General features: G+C 47.8%; 1 protein-coding gene across 1 annotated transcript in view; it reads left to right on the forward strand.

The window, feature by feature from the left end:
• The first annotated feature begins 539 nt into the window (after positions 1 to 539).
• ACVR1B (activin A receptor type 1B) overlaps positions 540 to 19,762 on the forward strand; it is a 33,779-nt gene continuing 14,556 nt past the window's right edge. Inside the window, exons 1-3 of the mRNA XM_025284211.3 lie at positions 540 to 708; positions 17,561 to 17,800; positions 18,577 to 18,825. Of these exons, the coding sequence (XP_025139996.1) occupies positions 618 to 708; positions 17,561 to 17,800; positions 18,577 to 18,825 (580 nt within the window). The 5' untranslated portion in view covers positions 540 to 617. The remainder of the gene's footprint in view (positions 709 to 17,560; positions 17,801 to 18,576; positions 18,826 to 19,762) is intronic.

Raw genomic sequence — 19,762 nt, forward strand, 5'->3', positions numbered from 1 at the left:
CAAGACTGAATACTGTCATTAAAAAGCCCTGTACGTTCTAAGAAGGGGGCATCCATGATTCGATCACACAGGTGGCTGTGCGTCCTGCGGATCGCAGGGGGCCACTGGGGCTGGGAGACTAATTAGGAGATGGTTGCGACGATCCTAGTGGGACGTGATGGGTGCTTGAGGCTAAGCAGTAGGCATGAAGGAAAAGGGAACAAGCGCACGGGACTCGTAGAACGTTCTATGCAAGGGATGGGGGTCGGTGCTGATAAGATCACGCCGCGCTGCGGGGGGTGCAGAACTGGGCGGAGGCCGCGTGTGTGGGGCTCGGCCTCCACGCCGTGCTTGGCACTCACGGGTGAGGTTGGCCGAGGCGCGAGCCCCTCCCACCCCTTTAACGGGGACACTCCCCTTTAAGGCGGGTGCCCGCGCGCACCCGGCCCCGCCCTTCGGGGGCGCGCGCGGCGGCCGCGGCGCCGGCTCCGCCGGGAGCGCACGTGCCGGCGCCGGGTAGAGGAGAGGGAGGCGGGAGCCGGGCCGCGGGAGGAGGGGAGGCGCCGGGGCCGCGCGCGCGCGCGCGCGCGCGCGCTGGGCGCTGCTGGGCTGCGGCGGCGGCGGCGGCGGCGGTTACTATGGCGGAGTCGGCCGGAGCCTCCTCCTTCTTCCCCCTTGTTGTCCTCCTGCTTGCCGGCAGCGGCGGGTCCGGGCCCCGGGGGATCCAGGGTGAGTCCCGGGGCGGGGGCGGGGGCCGGGATGGAGCGGGCCGGGCGAGGGCGAGGCCTCGCGCCGCGGCCCCTGGCTACAGCGCGCCCCCTCCCCACGCGCACAATATGGCCGGGCGGGGGGCGCGGGGGAGTCGCGGTGACCCCCAACCTGGGTCGGCTTCCCCCGATCCCCGAGGCGCGGCCGCCCCGCCGGGACCGGTCTCACGCCGGGCCCCTGGGGACTCGAGCTCTTTCCCAGGAGGGACTGGATTCGGGGAGCTCTCGAGGGTCGCGCTCCCAGCACCCCCATGTTCCATAGAAGGGAGTGCAGGCTTCCTTCCCCGAGGTTTGGAGATCCACGTTTCTGCCGCTCAGCATGTCCAGGGGCGGGGGTCTTCATTCCCTCCCTCCAGATGCTCCAGCGGGGAGTGTGGAGGGGGGGCGCCTTTTCTCCCGCCAAGATTATGGGGCTTCGGCAATGGGGTCTTTGCTTCTCCGAGGTATCCTGACGTTGAGAGCCCTTGCGCACCATAGATAAAAGGGGAAGGGGGTCTTCAACCTTTCCGTCTGCTCCCTCCTGCAGTTGGGGTGCTTCTTCCCCTCCCTCGCCTTCCTCCCTTTCGTTCTGGGAAAGCGAGTCACATTTCCCCCTCGGGCAGTCCCTTGAGTTCAGTGGGGCCAAACCCCCACCTCCAGTCCACATGCCCCGGGGAAGCTCGGTGGAGGAAATGGGACGAACAGGCCCCTATCTGGAGCTTGGCTTTGGAATCTCTCTAACCCTGGGAAACCTAGTTCCAGAGCGGTTAATCTGCGTCTAGGTGTATTTGCTTTCTCCCTCGCCACTCCCACCCCACCTCAGGGGGTCCATTCTGTTGGTCACTTTGTGGATGCTTTTCAGGTGACATCCTTGAACCTGCCTCCCACCCCCAAGATTATTTAAAGACCCCACCACCAGACCAGCTCTTGGCCCTTGGTCAGGATTTATTTACCTTCCCACACCAGCCGTCTTCCCAGCCCTTCCCCCTACGTCCTCCCCCACCCTTGCACACCCCTCACCTTCCAACTCCCACAGCCTTCTGCTCCCTGGTAGCACCCCCCCATCCTTCTCACTACCAAAGTGGTACCTTTCTGTGGGACATTCAGTTGGGTGTCTCGTTTGTGAGGCTTTACGGGCTTGAGGAATGCAGATGAAACCCTAAAATATTTAAGGGAGTCGTCTCAACCCTGTGCTGGCATTGGGGTAGCAGATGAAGGTTATATTTGGCCTTTATATTGGAGTGATTATTGACCCACAGTTGGATCCAGGAGAGACAGTCAGGACTGTGTTTGCTCCCGATGTACAAAGCCTGCTGCTCTGACTTCTCAGCAGCCCCTAACCTTCTAGCACTGGGAGATCAAGTTGTGTTCTGTGGCTCTCTTCTCTCCACCAAAAAATAATGGTTCTCAGGTGGGTTCAGGCTTCTTTCAGAAATGAGACAATCAACCAAAGACATGATCCCATTTTGGCATCTCACAAACAAGTTCATTCCCTCCAGCCTTGGTGTTTGTTTCCAGTGGTGCAGCCTGTGTGGTGGGGTCTTTGTTCACTGGTTAATGCTTCTGCTAAGGCTGTCGTGTGTGTTCCTGGATCTCACTGCTCTGTGGCAGAGGTAACGCGCTGTGGGGTCTGATAGATGTGGTGAAGGTATGTGAACACAGCCTGACATTCGTGGTAAGTTAATGGTTTTCATGAATAATGTATGCTGGGCCTTATTTTTGGGCCATGTTTTTGGAGTGTGTATCATGATGTTATTTCTCTAGTAGGGTAGCAAATAAGGAGATTCAGCCTTCAGGTTTGTCATTTTACATGTGTATGACTAAATCTGTAAATTCCTTCCTTAGGAATTTTTATCCTGTTGCTAATATATCTGAGATTCTTAACAGCCATTTCCCTGTTGGTTTGGTGTAATGTCTGGTGGGATATTTCTTGTTGTCATGAGCTAGTTAAGAACGTTTAATTGATGATCCAACTGGTTCTGAATGGGGCAGGTTCATTTTTTTTTGGTAACCTTCCTGAAATGGATGTTTGTTGGGGTGAGGATGGGTGGGCATAGTAGGGAGTTGGTTTCTTTTTTTGGTTAATTGGAAATTAGGTTGTGTATCCAGCAAACATTCTCGAAGGCCTTCAGACTTGGCCAGACACTACGGTTTTTTCCGGGACACATCTCGTTGCCAATAGTGCATGCTACAGAGACCACTGTTGCAAAAGGCTTAAAGTGAAGCATCAGTTCTGGGAACATAGAGGCTGTGAGATAACTAGAAGTTGATTGCTGTCCTCCCCACGCTTCCTCTGTCGTGCTCCCCTAGGTGGGCCGGGAGGAGCAGCAGGGCCAGGCAGCCCTGATGCCTGTGAAGGCAGGATGTGAGGACAGCAAGGAATAGGTGTCTGTTAAATAGTGAACTAGCAGCGACTTAGTAAAAGGCCAGTGGTACAGAGCGCGAGTTCCAGGTTATAAACTGCATCCATTTAATAGGTGGACCACATTCTAAGGCCTACCTTTGGCATTGTCACTTTAGTATTTAAAAATGTGAAGCTGAATTAGTAGCAGGAGAACATGACATTCATTGTCTTAAGACAAAAGCTGCAAGGGAGACATTTGAGGTTCTGATGGGAATATTTTGAATTTCTGTGATTAAACCAAAAATTTAATCTCAGGCCAAGTCTTATACTTCTGTTGAGTGGACATGAGTTTGAAATACAGCAGAAGTGAACTCTTGTAGAGAAAAAGAGAATCTCCGATGAGTTTTGTTAAGACCTCCTGGAACAGATGTGATTAACACAATAAAATGGCTACCCTGGTTAAAGGTTAGAGCCAGGTGGGGGGAGGAGGCCGCTCTCCAGCCCCAGAACTTTGCTCCCTGACAGGTTGTCCTTGAGTAAGGCACTTCACCTTTCTGTGACTGCCTCAGTTTTGCCTCCATGAAGTCAGGAACTGGTCTGTGTCTCTCTTATTGGGACATTTGTGAGACTGTCTTACTGACAGCCAGTTGGCTGGGTGGTATTTTTAGACACAGTTTCTGACTTCAGTGAACAGGCAATGTTGGGTTACTTTTTATCTTATGGGGCAGAGAGTAGCTCCTGGGATTGAGAGAAGCAACACATGTCACACTGTGGTTAATTTGTTCTCTGTTGCATTTTTTTGTGGACCCCTTTCAGATTTCCTCAAGTTCATTTCTGTCTCTTGACAAGCCCTCACATCCTAGACCTGGCAGCATACCTGTGCTAATCAAAGACAGTCTGGAGGGAGTGACCTGCTTTAGGCTTTATTGGTTTGGCAACGTTTTCATTCTTACGCAACTCTGGGTATGTTTATGGCACTATGTAAATGTTACATAAGAACATGGAGGCAGAGAGGTGGCCGGAATGGTGCCTGTGAACACAGGAAGGTTAGACTGAGGACTTCATCCGAAAGGACCTTGGAAATCTGCAGTCAGTAAAAGAAGAAGCTGCACTTGGTTTTCCTCTAAAAACCTTTTTAGATGATTGTGTCTTTCAGGTGGACTGCTGTGTTATAAATAGGTTTATTCGCCACCGGTGAGCTAATTGTAACCTTGCTACCAAAATATGAATCAGGAGACAAGGAGACGATGAGGCGCGCTGCTTCTTCCAGCGTGGCCTGTTGAAGCTGCTTGTTGCATTTTGGAACAGGAGTTGAATTGCGTTGCAGCCTCAGCCTGTTCTCATAATAACTCAGGAGCACAGGGTGTTGAGGTGGAATGGAATTCTCAGGCCGCGGTGCTTGAAATCGTCTTTATTTTTGAAGGTTAAATTAGAATACTGAAGTGGCGCTTTTGTTTTAATTTTGAAATCCGTATTGTTTACGGTTCAGTCTTTGCTCAGAGCCGCGGTGAACATTAATTCTGGAATTCCGCCTCTTTGTCTCGAGCCCTTGTGCTATTTGTCTGTTACAGCAGGAGTTGATGTAAGAGGGTCTTACCTCATTTTCCTCTGTGTGTTCACGAGGAGAAAATCCTGGAGTCCTCTTGCTCATCAGCCCCCTCTGATGCTGAAAGTGCTGAGGGCCTCTGGAGCCCATCAGTTCCACCTGGCCTGGGAGTGCCCAGACCTTTGAAAGATCCGAGCAGGCAGTCCCCTACAGGCTGTCACTCTGCAGGGGGCCTCATGGCCCGCTGGAGTCCCCTGTCCCGCCTCTCGGGTTTGCTGTCCTCAGCTTCTCTGCCTCATACATGGTTCAGCCTGCAGCTGGGCCTGGACGCAGCATCTCTGGTCTCGCCTGTTCTCTCTGCCCTCCAGCTTCTCAGTCGTGGGTAAATACCATTCCTAGTGTAGCTTTCTTCTTCCTCTGTAGTCTTGGTCCACCAGCCTCCCTGGCAGTCTTACCTGCTTGCAGGGCATCTCACACGGTGCCACCTCAGGCAGCTGTGGTGTTCTTTTTGGCTTTTTTCTCTCTGCATTTAGTCTGAAGCCTCATTTGTCTTGCTAAATATTTTGAATTTAACATAATGAAAGTAACTGCCTTTCCCTTTAAAGTATCAATCACTCTAATATTTACACAATTACATATAGGAGGTTTCTTTATTCATTTAGTTGGGTGTGTGCCTGGAATGCTTCTTGGCACGAGGAGGCCACAGGGAACAAGAGGGACAAAAATCCCTAACTCCTCATGGAACTTATGATTGCAGAGGCTCAGACTGAAAATAAATGAGTAAACACGGTTATCAGTCATGAGTGCTGTGAAGGAAATAAAACAGGATGGTGTGCCGGAGTGCGCCAGGGGCTGCCACGGCACAGCCCTGTCCACGTCATTGTTCGATCTGTAAAATGGGGCTAACGCAGTCAAGTGGCCTTATTTTCGGTAACTGTTCTGTGAAGCCCAATTGAACACTGGGTTAGCAAATCCTGGGCCGCTGCTGCTGCTGGTTGCAGTGCTTTCATCGGCTGGTCAGCACATCACCTTACGTTGTTTGTGATTCTGTTTAAAGACAAATTATTTAATATATATGGTTGATTCATTAAAGTTGAGCTCAGGGCCCACAGCACTATAATGCCTTCCTGAATGAGGCTTGTTCAGTGTATGTATTTTCTCTAAGGCATGTCACTGTCTTCTCGAACCTGGGGACACTAGACACCGTCTCCACACTACTCTTGGGGCCGTTTTAAAGTGAAATCACCAGCATAAACCACAAAAAGACAGAAAGCTTGGCACTGAACATACCATGAGAAGAACACATATTAACAGTATGAGGGCTGAAACAAGCCAGAGCGTTCTTACTCAACCTCCGTGGGAACGTGTGTGCCAGGTGACTCAAATTTGTCACCCCTCTGTGCTCACCTGTGAGTGACCATGAACACTGAGAGTATTGATTTTGGGGTTACAAATAAATTTTAGCAAGTGGACAGATTCACAAATACGGATCCATGAAGGATGAAAATGGACGGTATTTTGTTCAAGCAGTGCAATGATTGTGGCAGAGAGAAAATCCTTCCTGTGGAGTTCCCAGGCTCCTAGATGGTTTCACTGTACCAGTGTAATGTATACAGTTATAAGTCCTGTTTCTAGCCTGTGAATAAACAGGTATATATATATACATATATTGAGAACTGCTGTGGTGATCTAAAGGTTCCTGTAACACAGGCACTGTTCTGGTGCAGAGATACACCAGTAAGTAAAAGGAGAGGAAATGCTTACCCTCATGAAGCTCACCTTCTGGCAGGTGAAGTAGATGATAAAGAAACAAAGTACAAGCTGATTTTGTCCACCACAGTCCTCCCCACTGCTCCCTTCTGCCCATGATTTCCAGCCTTAGGTATACACACACCGGTTCTCAGTTACTCAGACATGAATGAAGGTGGTACAGTTGACCCTTGAGCAACGCGGTTTGAACTGCATGGGTCCACTTATACATGGGTGGGTTTTTTTTTTTTTTTTTTTCAGTAAATACTAGAGTGCAGTACTATGCAGTACAAGGTTGGCAGAATTCACGGATGCGGAACTGCAGATCTAGTGGGGTGATTGTTGAGTTATCCGTGGGTTTTTGACTCGAGCGGTCAGTTCCCCTAACCCCTGAGTTGTTCAAGGGTCAACTGTATTGTGAAGGGTTTAAATCAGTTGACCTTCAGATGGGCACACTGTCATGGTGGACCTGACCTAATCAAGCTGGCCCTTTGAATGCAGAGCATTTTCTAGCTGATTGCAGAAGAGGAAGGCAGTGATGCCCCAACTAGCTTGGGAGAAAGTAAACATTCACATGTGAACTGCCCATGGGAGCCGCGTGACCAGGAATTGCAGGCCAGCTTTAGGAGTGGAGTGGTCCCTGGCCATCAGCGAGTAGGGCAGTTGGGGGGCCTTATAGTCCTTCATCCACAGGTCATTGAAGTTTGCCAGCAACGAGTGAGATTGAAAGAGGTCCCAGCCCTAGATGAGAAAGCCCCAGCCAATATCAGTCAGGCTGTGCCTGGACTTCTGACCTACAGAAACTGAAATAGTAAATAGGTATTGCTTTTTAAAATGCATGTGGGGTGAGTCAGATGGTTATATGAGGAGAAGGAAAATAGGATTGAGGGATAAACACACTCGCCAAGATAGGCTTGAGGCTCCTTGAGACTGGGTCACCCTGCCATCCCGTGGATGGACTTACATGTGGAAAGAAGTCCTGAGACCACATGTGGCTTTCAGCTGCTCCCTGTTACCTTTTCCTAGACATTGTGAGGTTTGGAGGAGAGAGAAGATTGTGGATGCTTTAAATGATTTTGATATGTTGAGGAATTTGTGACTTGAGGGATTTTTATTTTTTTAAAAAGTATTCTTTGTGTTGAGCGCCTCTGTCCCCAGATCGTCATGTATTGTCTTGGTGTACATTTGCACATTACTTTCTACACTTGCTGTAGATAAATTCAGATTCAATCAGTATTCTTTCTTAACATCTCCCTAGATGTTAGGAAGCACTCCTTAAGCTCCTCAAGGTCAGTGTTGAGGGGGACACTGAGGAAAGAATCTGTCTGTCCTTGCCATTAAGAAGTTTGCGCACAGATTGACTTCTGCTTGTTAGAGCAACCATAAAACCACCCAGAGCGCAGCCCCTTCTCATTCACTAGGATGACAGCAATAATAAAACCCTCAGATTTCCTGAGTGTGCGCCATCTACTCAAGTGTAATACTGGGCGTTTGTGCTGCCTTGCTTACTCTGTACAGCCCTTCTGTGAGCCACTCTCATCCCCATTTTACAGGTGAGAAAACGGGGGCATAGAGGTTAAGCAGCGGGCCTAAAGTCTGACTCCACAGCCCATGCTCACAATCCTGCACTCTGCTGTGAGCTGTGGTGACTATTCAAGTAGCTTTCCTCCCGTCCGCCTTTCCATCCTGCCGCTGGGTCAGCCCTGGAGAGTGCGCCGCCTCTGTCACCTTTATGCAGCCTCCAGGATCCACTCCAGACTCTTTGCCCGCCATCACGATCCATGCAGTCTGGTCTAGTCTCGCTCATTGCCCCTATCTCTGGCTAGAACCCTGGCATTGTTGTCCTGTTGCCCATTTACTTTAGACCTCACACGCCTTGTGCTTTTCTTGGTCTTGGCCTTCTCAGCCAAATCCAACATCCTCCAAGTGTGGGACCCACTTTGTCTTCCTACTATCCCCCAGCCAGTAACCCCATCCTCTCTGCTTTTCCTTTTGGTCCGTTATCAGTAACATAGAGGTTCACACTGGCTTAGAGTTTTCTGCTTCTCCTACTCTCCCACCCTCTACGCCCTGAAAGTTGATCCTAGGAACTGTCTTACATTTTCTTTATATGTCCTTGTTCTATCACAGAGCCTTGTGTATTTTAGGTACTTAATAATTTAATTGCATTCATTCATTTCTTTTCCATCCTCTCAGCAAAATCCTAGGTAAATAATTCCAGTTCTGTCCTGCTGTAATTTCAATATCTCCTATATATACAGTTTTCATCCTAGTCGCTCAAAAGTGCCACAGACATTTGTGCGTTACTGGGAACGTCATAATCTCTACCTCACCTCTTCATCTCTGTTGAATCCACTACCTGCCCATTTTACTTGAGATAAATTTGATCTCAACCTCATTAGTTGTTTTTTGGTGTTTTTGGTGTGTTTTTTTTTTTTCCCCCAGCTGTGCCACGCGCAGCACGTGGGATTTTAGTTCCCCAGCCAGGGATCAAACCCATGCCCCCTGCAGTAGAGGCACTGGAAGCGTGGCATCTTAACCACCAGACCACCAGGGAAGTCCTCAACTTCGTTAGTTTTATTCTCCATCCTTGCTGATTTTTTTCCCTTCATTGTCCTAGTTGTCTGAAACAACCATTCCTATCCCTCTTCTCAAAACTGATGTACGCTGTCACCTCTCCACACATCGTAGTGTAGTAAGTAGGTCAGGAAGCAAATACAAAACACCACTGATAAATACTCTCCCCTGCTCTAATGAGCCAGGAGTGTGTCTGTTTAAGTATAACAAAGAAAGAAAACAGAAGGTTGTACATGTCAATATAAACTTGTGGGTAAAGGAGAAATACCAAGTGGCTAGCAGACAGTCTGAATGTGACGGCTGAGTTTGTACACTTAGGTCCCAGAAACACCGGACATGCTCTGCCATAGTGATGCCTCTCCTTCCAGCTTTACCTTGACATTCCCCTGGGCAGCAGGTGGGCCCTTACTGGATGCTCAGGCATTTATAGCCAGCCATAAATTAAGTCGCAATGACAGGTCTCCTTAGCATAAACATCAAACATCTCTTTTGAGTGAGAACAAAGCTTTCATTCTCTAGACCTGAGGCTTAGGGGTGAACTTGTTTAAACAGCTCTCTCGGGTTGGGTTTGTCTCCAAGTAGAATGTCAGAAAGGCAGTTTGTAGAATAGATACAGTGTGGAGCTGGCTTTTCAAACACCTTTCTCTTATGCAAACCCCACTCTGAGACCTTTTCCCAGATTGAAATTAAATACCAAGCTTATCAAATGTCTTATTGTTAAATCTGTGCTTTTTTTTTTTCTCTCATACAAATAGCTTCCTTTATTAAGTCAGCTAGAAGTGCTTTTAACCAGTACACTTTTTGGGTACCACCAGCTACACATGTAAAATTGGACTTCATTATGGCTCTTTGGTACTTGAGAGTTTTTGTTTTATTTTAGTGTATTTTTACAGTCTAATTTTGATGATTGTGAAAACCGAAAATGCACCTTGAATCTCTGTTACCAATAGCACCGATTACTTTATTTCAGTGCAGCAGGGCTTTCCTGCCTGGTGCTGTTGTCGGCTCCCCAGCCTTTCTGGAGAAACAGACATTACCTCTACTTTGTATAGTGTGGTGCCAGACACCTCCATTTTTAAGCCCAATTCAGGGTTTTCGTAAACATTTTGACAGTTGTCTAGATCAGTAGTTACTGAACAACTTTTTCTTTTTTCTGTCTTCTTAAAGCAGTAAAAACCTTTCAAAAATGAAAATGTGGAAGCACATATGAAACAGATAAAAGCACGTCCTCTCTGGCAGAGCCCCCTGCCCTCTCAGATCACTAGGCTGAGAGCTGCTGAATGAGATTTATTAAGCACAGTGCTGTGTGTGGGCACTGTGCTGGATACCAGGGAGAAAATGAAGACAAGAAGGACTCTGGTTCCCCCCTCTAGGAGTTCACGGGTTCCTGGGACATGAGAGAGCCTACAGACTTGGGAAGGACACAGAACAACACTGTACCTTCATTTTGGGGGGTCTGCATGTGTTGGGTTTTTGTTGGTTTTGTTCTGTAGTTGAGACTGTATTATACATACTGCTTTTTAGAGATTTATGGTATTTTTAAAGCTGTGGTAAAACACGTATAACAATTTTTAGGCATTTTAAAGTGTATAAGTCAATGAAGTACCTTCATGATGTTAGGCAAACCATCACCTCTCTAGTTCCGAAACTTTTTCTTTACCCTGAAGGAAACCAACCTAGTAACCCATAAAGCCAGCATTCCCTATCTTGTCCCCTCTGCAGCCCATAATAACCACTAATATGCTTTCTGGATGTTTAATATCAATGGACTCGTACAATACATGGCTTCTTTCAATTAACATAATGTTTTCAAAGTTCATCCACGCTGTAGTAAATATCAGTAGTTTATTCCTTTTTATAGCTGACTAATACTCCATCTGATGAGGGTACCACATTTTGTTTATCCACTCTTTGTTCAGTGGACATTTGGGTTTCCACCTTTTGATGGTTGTGAATGGTGCTGTTAGGAAGATTTGTGTACAAGTTTTGTGTAAACGCTTGCTTTCATTCTTGTGGATTATATTGCACTGGGCGTGGAATTGCCAGGTTATATGGTGATTCAGTGTTTAGCCTACTGAGGAGCCACCAGGCTGTTTTCTCCGTACAGGACCTGTACCCGTGTGCGATGCTCCTCTCAGTGTGTAGAGCTCCAGTTCTCTCTGAATCTGCACCAGCATTTTCTTATGGCCTTCCTAGTGGGTGTAAAGTGGTATCTCATTGTGGTTTGGTTTCTGTTTGTTTTTGTTTTTCTATCAAATGTAATTTTTTTTTAGCTGACAAGCACTTTTCTACAGATGCACTCTTGGGACATTACATGGCAAAAACAGAAGTTTTTTCTCTAGTTTTTTTCCCCCCTCTTTTTTTACCTTATTAAAAATGAGATTGGTCCTAAAAATATAGAAAGAAATATAAATTCACCAAAAAACTGTACATTATCAGAAAGTCACTAAAACACCACATTTGGTTATATGTGGTTTTGGTTTACATTTGAATTTGACATTCATTTGCATTTGATATGATGTTGACCATCTTTTCATGTACTTTTTGGTCATTTGTATATCTTTTTTTGGAGAAAGGTCCATTCAAATCATTTGCTCATTTTAAAATTATTTTTTGTCATCAAGTTTTAAGAGTGAGTTCTTTACACATTCTGGATGCAAGACCGTTATTAGATGCATGATTTTTGAATATTTTCTCTCATTCTGTAGGTTCTCTTCACACTGTCTTGATATTATCCTTTGAGACACAAAAGTTTTTTAATTTGGTGAAGGCCAGTTCATCTATTTTTCTTTTGTTGCTTGTGTTTTAGCTGTCATATCTAGGAGCCCATTGCCAAATCCAAGGTCATGAAGATTTACCCTTATTTTCATTTAAAAAATTTTAGAATATAAACTTTAGCTCTTATATTTTGGTCTTTGACTTACATTGAATTAATTACATTACTTACATTGTGTAATAACTTAAATTAATTAATCTTGGTGTGTGGTGTGAAGGGTCTGACTTCATTCTTTTGCATGTGGATTTCTGTTTGTTGAAGACTAGTCTTCCCACCTCCAAAATGTTTTAGACAGTCTTGTGGAAAATCAGTTGATGATATATAGATCTGTTTCTGGACTCTCATTTCTGTTTCATTGATTTATAGTCTGCACTTAGGCCAGTTCATACTGTTCTGATAGCTGTAGCTTTGTAGTAAGTTTGAATCAGGTAATGTGAGTCCTCCAACTTTGTTCTCTTTCTTTTCCCTCTCCCAGGATCATCTTGGCTTTTCAGGGTCACAGAGTTGTGTAGAATTGTGGTCTTTGTTCTATCCCAAGAAAGCTCTAGGGAGTTTGGATATGGTCCAAGGAAGAATAATTAAAAAGATCACAGGTTGTAATAGGCTGTTCTCATCAGTTTGGGCTGTGTGATGGATGCTGTCATCTGGAAAGAGGAGGGCTCAGACGCAGCGATGATCAAGTTGCGAAGTCATGAAGAGTAAGAGGAGAGGGGGCACAGGCTGATTTGGGCGCCAAATCTTAACTCTTGTGGAACTAGAAGGTTACCCAGTGAAGTTTGGAAGAGGCAGGTTTAGTATCCCTAAACAGGACAATGTGCCATCCTAAACTGATGAAACTTACCATCCCCAAGGAGTATATGTGTATGTGTGTACACACACACACACACACACGTATAAGCCAAAAATCATAGATGCTGTAGCTTTAAAACATCATGAACCTTCGTGTACCAGGACGAATGTGTGTGTTCTGCAGCTGCCTCTTACCTTCTGAGGTTGGTGCCTCCACCTTGCCCCTCCCACACCCTGTCCGCTGGTGATGTGGGCTGATGGGCAGTGAGTTTAGCCACTTGGTTCTTGGGAATTTCTAGTTGTTGGGACAACAGCCTTGACTGAGTGTCCTCCAGAGTATGCCGTGGGCAGGAGAGAGGGGCCTGCGTGGGGCTGTCTTTGCTCAGACCCAGTGTTTTAGCGGCTCCATAATATGCAGCGAGACAGAGTCTGCCCAAGTCGGGACTTGTCAGCCTTCCTCCAGACACAGCCTCTCTCCCAAATTAAATTTGCTTTGATATTCTACCACAGACCACCTTCTCATCATACTTTGAAAACACGTTCAAATCCTGCTGTAATGTCTTTAGTTCAGGTTTGACTAACTTGTTCATATCAAAATGCTATGCTAGTGAGAGTTTCACTCTGACCACTTTTAACCTGCTTTTGTGACTCCTCTGTGACTGGGTTTCCTAATTGTGTTATTTCTAACGCTTTGGTCAGGAACACGGAGCGTGTTAGGTATGTACTGTTTGTGTACATGTGTGTAGGCTGATTTCACCTGATGAGTCACTATGAAACAGATTATAAATGGCTGTTATCAGTAGTCCAGATTTAGTTTTTCAAAGAAATCAAAAGCTAAATTTGTGATTTAGTGTACTAGAAAAGTTTTAGTAAATTCAGATGTTTTTTTTTTTGGCCATGCCACATGGCTTGCTGGAGCTTAGTTCCCTGACCAGGGATGAAACCTGGGCCCATGGCAGTAAAGTGCAGAGTCCTAACCACTGGATTGCCAGAGAATCCCATAATTCAGATGTTTTTATACTTTTATGATCACTTCGTTTCAATGAAAAATGAATATTAACAGAAGACAATTTAGAGACCAGTCTTTTTTGGGTCTTCCCTGATGGTCCAGTGGTTAAGAGTCTGCCTTGCAATACAGGGGATGTGGGTTCGATCCCAGGTTGGGGAACTAAGATGGCACATGCCACGGGGCAACTAAGCCCACCAGTAAAGAAAAAAATGTTAAAAAAAAATGATTAAGACTAGTCTTTCTTTAAAGTTCAGAAAAAGGTATATGGAATTAAAGCAGAACTTCCCAGTGTTGAATCAGTGATCCAAGCAATGTGAATTTAAAAACAAACTAGATTCAGATTTCAGCTGGAGGATTTTGGAGCTTATCTGGTTCAGCCCCTTCTTTCTGGTTAATGATGAGGAAAATGATGTTCAGGAAGGTTAAAATGAGTTGCCCAAAACCACGCAACTAGTTACTGGCAGAGCTGAGACTCAAACAGCAGTTCCTTGCTGTGGTCTTGCTGTAACCTGGCACTTCCTAATTAGTGGTTAGAGAGACATGTCATACATGAATGTGTTTACTTGAGTTTTACACTGAAGGGAGTGATTAAAATTTATTGAATACCTATTTGCTTCGCATTTTTTAAGTCTCATTATTGTTCAGTTGTTATGTCCTACTCTTTGCAACCCCCGTGAACTGCAGCATCCTTGTCCTTCACCATCTCCCAGAGTTTGCTCACACTCATGTCCATTGAGTCGGTGATGCCATCCAACCATCTCATCCTCTGTCACCCCCTTCTCTTCCTGTCCTCAATCTTTCCCAGCCTCAGGATCTTTTCCACTGAGTTGGCTCGTAAATCTCTTATTTCATGTAATTCTTACATAGTCCTGTGAGGTAATTAACAGCCCCACTTTTCAGATTAGGCAGCTGGGGTGCAGAAAGGTTACTGACTCGTTCAAGGTCATGTGACTGATAGAGCTGGTGTTTGAGCCCTGGGTCTGTGTGACCTGCTCCTGCCATGCTCCCTTGCTGTGGCTCTAGAGAGAGTAACAGAAACCTCACAGGGGCGTGGGCAGTGGTGATGGCTATCTCAAAAATACCCTTTTCAGACTTCTCACTCCCTTGGTATAAAGTAAACCTGTACACAGATGTAGGCAGCCTTGTCAGAGGACCAACAGCACTCGGCAGATGTGGGCTGATCTTCAGACGGTCTCTGTCACATAAATGGTATTTTCTGGCTGGGCTGCCGAGGCCCAGATAGAGTCAGGGACTTGCCCAATCCCTTATCACAAAGCCGCATGGCCCCGCTCCCAGTTCCGTTCTTCGTCCCGTCTAGCATAGATTTCACCACTTTTGTTCTTTCCTGTCTTACACCAAGATTGTTTAAGTACTTCCCAAAAATAATGAGCCACGTGTGGGTGTGCTCGTCCTCCAGGATGAATCACTGTGAAAGAGGCCATGAACCAGGGAAAGGGGAGCGCATGTCTGGGAGCAGGGGCTCTGCTTCCCCGGCTGCTAACTGACAGACTCTGAAGGGAGCTGCTTTTCCAGAGGCGGCCGCGGGTCTGGCCCGCGTGTCCCACTGTGCTCAGAATAGCCCTCTGGGAGTCGTTCACTTTCCCTTCTGGCTTCCGAAAATAGCCCCGAGACTGTGCTCATCCCCAGCCGGCCGTCGGGGCGCGTGTGTTGAGAGGTGTGCATGCCACGGGGACCCCTTTTGTGCCTGAATGTCCCCATTGACAGAGAGAGGAATGGGCGTTCGAGCTCGCTGATGAGTAGGCAGGACTCCAGCATGAGTCAAAGGGGTTTGGGCTGAGTGTTCTGAGGGTTGCAGAAGTAAATTTCAGTCAGCAAGAAGAATGACATTTTGAAGGAATTTACTTTTAAAATTCCTTTTGTGTTTGGGATCCTAGTCTAAAGGGTACCTGCTTTAAACTTCCTGCCTTTAAAATACAACACTCCCCAAGCCCTTCAGTAGAGAGCTGCGTGTCTTGGAATTTCTCCCAGAAGAAAGGGCTCTGATCAAACGCTGTGGGGGAAAAAAAAAAAATATCCCGCAGGCCGTGCGGTGAAGATCCACGCTGTCCGAGTACCTATCCGAGGTCGCTCTCCTTTATTTCCTTGATGGGGATGGTGAGGATCGTGTCGTTTACAGAAAGCCTGCCGGAGTGAGGAGTTGGACCCAGAGATATTTCTATTCTGTCTTTGGATTTGAAAGGCCAGGAGATGCCTTTCAGTGTTTTAGAGGAAGAGACAAAGATAGACTGTTTACAGCCGAAAGGGGTGAGTTACAACAGGATAGTTTTTCACGGGACTGGTCATAAATGACTCTTCTCCAAGGGCCGTAGTTTGAATATGTTCCCTCTTGGTATCCAGATAGTATGCGCGTAGTGTCCAGCCGGGGACTCGGGTGCCCCTTCCACTTGCATCCCTGATGGGTGAGTGCTGTGTGCAGCCCCGTGAGCCCCAGCCTCGGGACCCTGGTGGGTCGAGCCGTTCTCCTACCCATCCCCAGAGGTCAGGGCTGGGTTAGGCTCCTGGGAGGCAGTGCTGGGGAGAACCAGCTGCTGCTGTCTGTGCTATTCCTGTTAGATGGATAAATAAAGGATTTCAGATTCCAGGACTGCTGAACTGACTTTCAGAGGCACCAAATTCATTTACAGTAATTTCCTGTCAACAGTGCACACTTAGGGATAATACACACCCAGCCAAACTTGTTAGTCCCAGAGATGATTGCGTATACTATCTATTTGGGGGGGGGGGGTGGAATATATATATATATATATCACTTTTTAAGTGATGATATCCAAGGCCCTTTCAGAGTGGGTAGATTTATTGAGTACTTTCTATACGTTGGCTTCCCAGATGGCACTAGTGGTAAAGAACCTGCTTGCCAGCACAGGAGACATAAGAAACGCGAGTTCAGTCCCTGGATTGGGAAGATCTGGAAAAGGGCATGGCAACCCACTCCAATATTCTTGCCTGGGAAATCCCATGGACAGGGGAGCCTGGCGGGCTACAATCCACAGGGTTGCAAAGAGTCACACACTACTAAAGCAACATAGCCTGCATCCATTCTGTGCATTAGCTTATTTAATCCTCACAATGACTGTATGAAGTAGGCACTAATATTACCCTCTTTGGAGGGTGTTCTTTTTGCCCGTCTTGAAAGGGGTACCTGCTGGGAACGAAAGGGAGGACGAGGTTGTTGGACCAGTCAGGGGAAGCTTATCAAAGGAAGTGACGTTTAAGCTGAATTTTAAAGAACTTGTAAGAATTAGCCAGGAAAAAACCATTGCAGCAAAACCCTGTGTGAGAGAGCATGCACACTGCATTCAGGAAACTGTAGGCGTTTCTGGTGCAGAGAAGGGAGATGGGGTTGAAGATGGCTCAAGGAAGCGGTGGTGCTGGAAGCAGTGTGTGGGGGAGGGGCCCTCTTGTCTCCCAGGGGACCATGCTTTGCTCTTATCTTTAGACGTCGAAATTCAAAAGAAAACCCTTTTCCTAGCCACAAGACAGTTTTTTAAAGTAAGTCTAAGTCTAAAGCAGCCCTCCTCCTCCCAGTGGTGCAGTGGTAAAGAATCCACCTGCTGATGAAAGAGACACGGGTTCAATCCCTGGGTCAGGGAGATTCCCTGGAGAAGGAAATGGCAACCCACTCCAGTATTCTTGCCTGGGAAATCCCACAGAGAGGAGTCTGGCAGACTACAGTCCATGGGGTCACAAAGTCAGACACAACCTAGCTACTAAACAACAACAACATATAACAGTCTAAAGCAGAGTTAAAAAGGCAGTTTCTTTGTTTCTTGAAGACATAAACTAGAGCAATTAGAGGAAAACGGGGGGGATGGGGTGTGGCGGAGCAGAAAGCCTTGTCTGTGATCTGAATAGACAGGTGAAAAGGTTGGGCTTCCCCTGACGACATCATCTCTGGCCCCATCCCTGTAAAAAGCACCTTGTTTTGGAACTGAGAGTGTGCTAGGGGATTGTATTCTAACTCCAGAGGAGGACCTAGGCTAAGACCTCACACTGACGTCAGTGTCCACTTCCAAATTCCCCACAGCTCTGTTGTGTGCGTGCACCAGCTGCCTCCAAGCCAACTACACGTGTGAGACGGATGGGGCCTGCATGGTCTCCATTTTCAACCTGGACGGGATGGAGCACCACGTGCGCACCTGCATCCCCAAAGTGGAGCTGGTCCCTGCCGGGAAGCCCTTCTACTGCCTGAGCTCTGAGGACTTGCGCAACACGCACTGCTGCTACACCGACTTCTGCAACAAGATCGACCTGAGGGTGCCCAGCGGTGAGTGGACACCCTTGTTGGACTATTGGCTCGTCGTGGAGGTAGGGCACCCCTGTCATTTCACCCTTCTCTACTATGCCCCCGCCCCTTCGTTGGAGGCTAGGTGAAGGCGCCTTTTGGATGCTCCCTGAGGTGACATGGGAGGGCATTCCTCCCAATTCTGGTCTGTAGATCCCAGGAAAGGGGGAGAGACTTGTCGAGTGCACCACAGAGGTGAAAGCCACGTTTTGGGTCGTGGCTGAGGAGCCATCGGCAGCTGGTGGGGAGTGGGAGAGCCAGCCAGAGATCCCCATGCGAGGGTCTGGGGTGATCCCGGAGGAGGCAGCCCATAAGCCATGTGATGGTGATGGCAGAATGGGAAGAGGAACTTGAGGCGGGAAGGATGGCGCTCTAAGCTGGGGAGTGGTAGACACCAGCCTTCACAGGTCCGCCACTTAAAGAGGCGTGACTGGGGAGATCTGAGGAGGCGGGGAGAGACCAAGTTGAGCTTCAGGAGGCTGTCACAATGGAGGAGCAGAACCTGGTGTGTGCCTGGGGCATGGGGGTGGGAAGACACCATGAAACGCTGTGAAGTGACCAAGCAGGCTGCAGCAGGTGCCATAACTAGAGAGGCTGGCATGTGAGAGCATCCAGACAGATCCACCAGCCCAGTGAGGCCAAAGAGCGGGGAGAGGAAGGGGGCATCTCCACCTGGATGGAGAAGCCCGGGAGAGGGTGGCCTTGGCGGTCCCACGTTCTCACTCTCTTCTTGCCCTCTCCTCTCTCACCTGCCCCAGGTCACCTCAAGGAGCCTGAGCACCCCTCCATGTGGGGGCCCGTGGAGCTGGTGGGCATTATTGCCGGCCCAGTGTTCCTCCTCTTTCTCATCATCATCATTGTTTTCCTCGTCATTAACTATCATCAGCGCGTCTATCACAACCGCCAGAGGCTGGACATGGAGGACCCCTCGTGTGAGATGTGTCTCTCCAAGGACAAGACGCTCCAGGACCTGGTCTACGACCTCTCCACGTCAGGGTCTGGCTCAGGTACTGCCTCTTCAGGCCTCGTGCCGGCCGTTAGCCTTCCTCGCTGCCTCCCAGCACGATGGAACGTTCAGGAAGAAGGCTGGCCATGTGCTTTCAGAATTCCCCTTCTTTAGGAGTCTTGACACGTAATAGGGGTTCACAGAAAATCTCTCATTCTCTGGAATTCCAAGCATGAGCTGCAAAACTCTCCCTTCCAGAGTCCCTGCCTCTCTTCAAGTCTTGTAACCATGCAGCTATTAAAATTCACCTGGTTCCGCCTGAGCAGCAGAGTGCTCAGTGTCAGGGCCCCTTTGGAGAAACTGGAGTGTGCCGGGTTCCTGTGAGGTGGTGGCAGCTAATCATTGATCTGTGAGCAACCGCAAGGGGAGTTTGAGGACACCGAGTAAGGCCAGAGAGCTGGGGTTGGGTAAATCATTGACTCGTACCAGTTGCCCAAGGGTTTATGGTGGCAGTTGAAAGAAGAGCAGCCAGGGCTTCCAGCATGGCGTCAGCACCACTTCCGGAGCTGCCTGTCAGTGACCGAGCCTTTCTTAGGTGGACCTCGACGTGAGGCTAGAACTTAGGGTAAGGGCCGTTGGGTGGTTCCAGTCTGAGGGTAGAGCTGAGCTAGCTAGTAGATGTGGCTGTGAGTACAAAGCAGTCTTTTTAGGAAGATAAATAATTATTTTAGTGACAGTGCTATTCTGTCCCTATGGGGGAAAATGTGGATACAAAGGCCGCTGTTGCCATTCTAACTCAGACTTACAGGCTCGCGTCCGTGAGAGTCCCACATGTGTTGGTGTATGTTTTTTCAGCCCATGACAGACCCTTCTGTGGGGAAATTACGCCATCAGTCATGGCCAGACATCCCTTCTTGAGCACAGGAATACTTTGAGCTCTGACATCTTCTGAATTTCCGTGGTTTTGCCTTTATTAAGCTCTGCAGTAGAAAGTGCCA

This window comes from Bubalus bubalis, chromosome 4 (genome assembly GCF_019923935.1).
Source record: "Bubalus bubalis isolate 160015118507 breed Murrah chromosome 4, NDDB_SH_1, whole genome shotgun sequence".
In the NCBI taxonomy this organism is placed as follows: domain Eukaryota; kingdom Metazoa; phylum Chordata; class Mammalia; order Artiodactyla; family Bovidae; genus Bubalus; species Bubalus bubalis.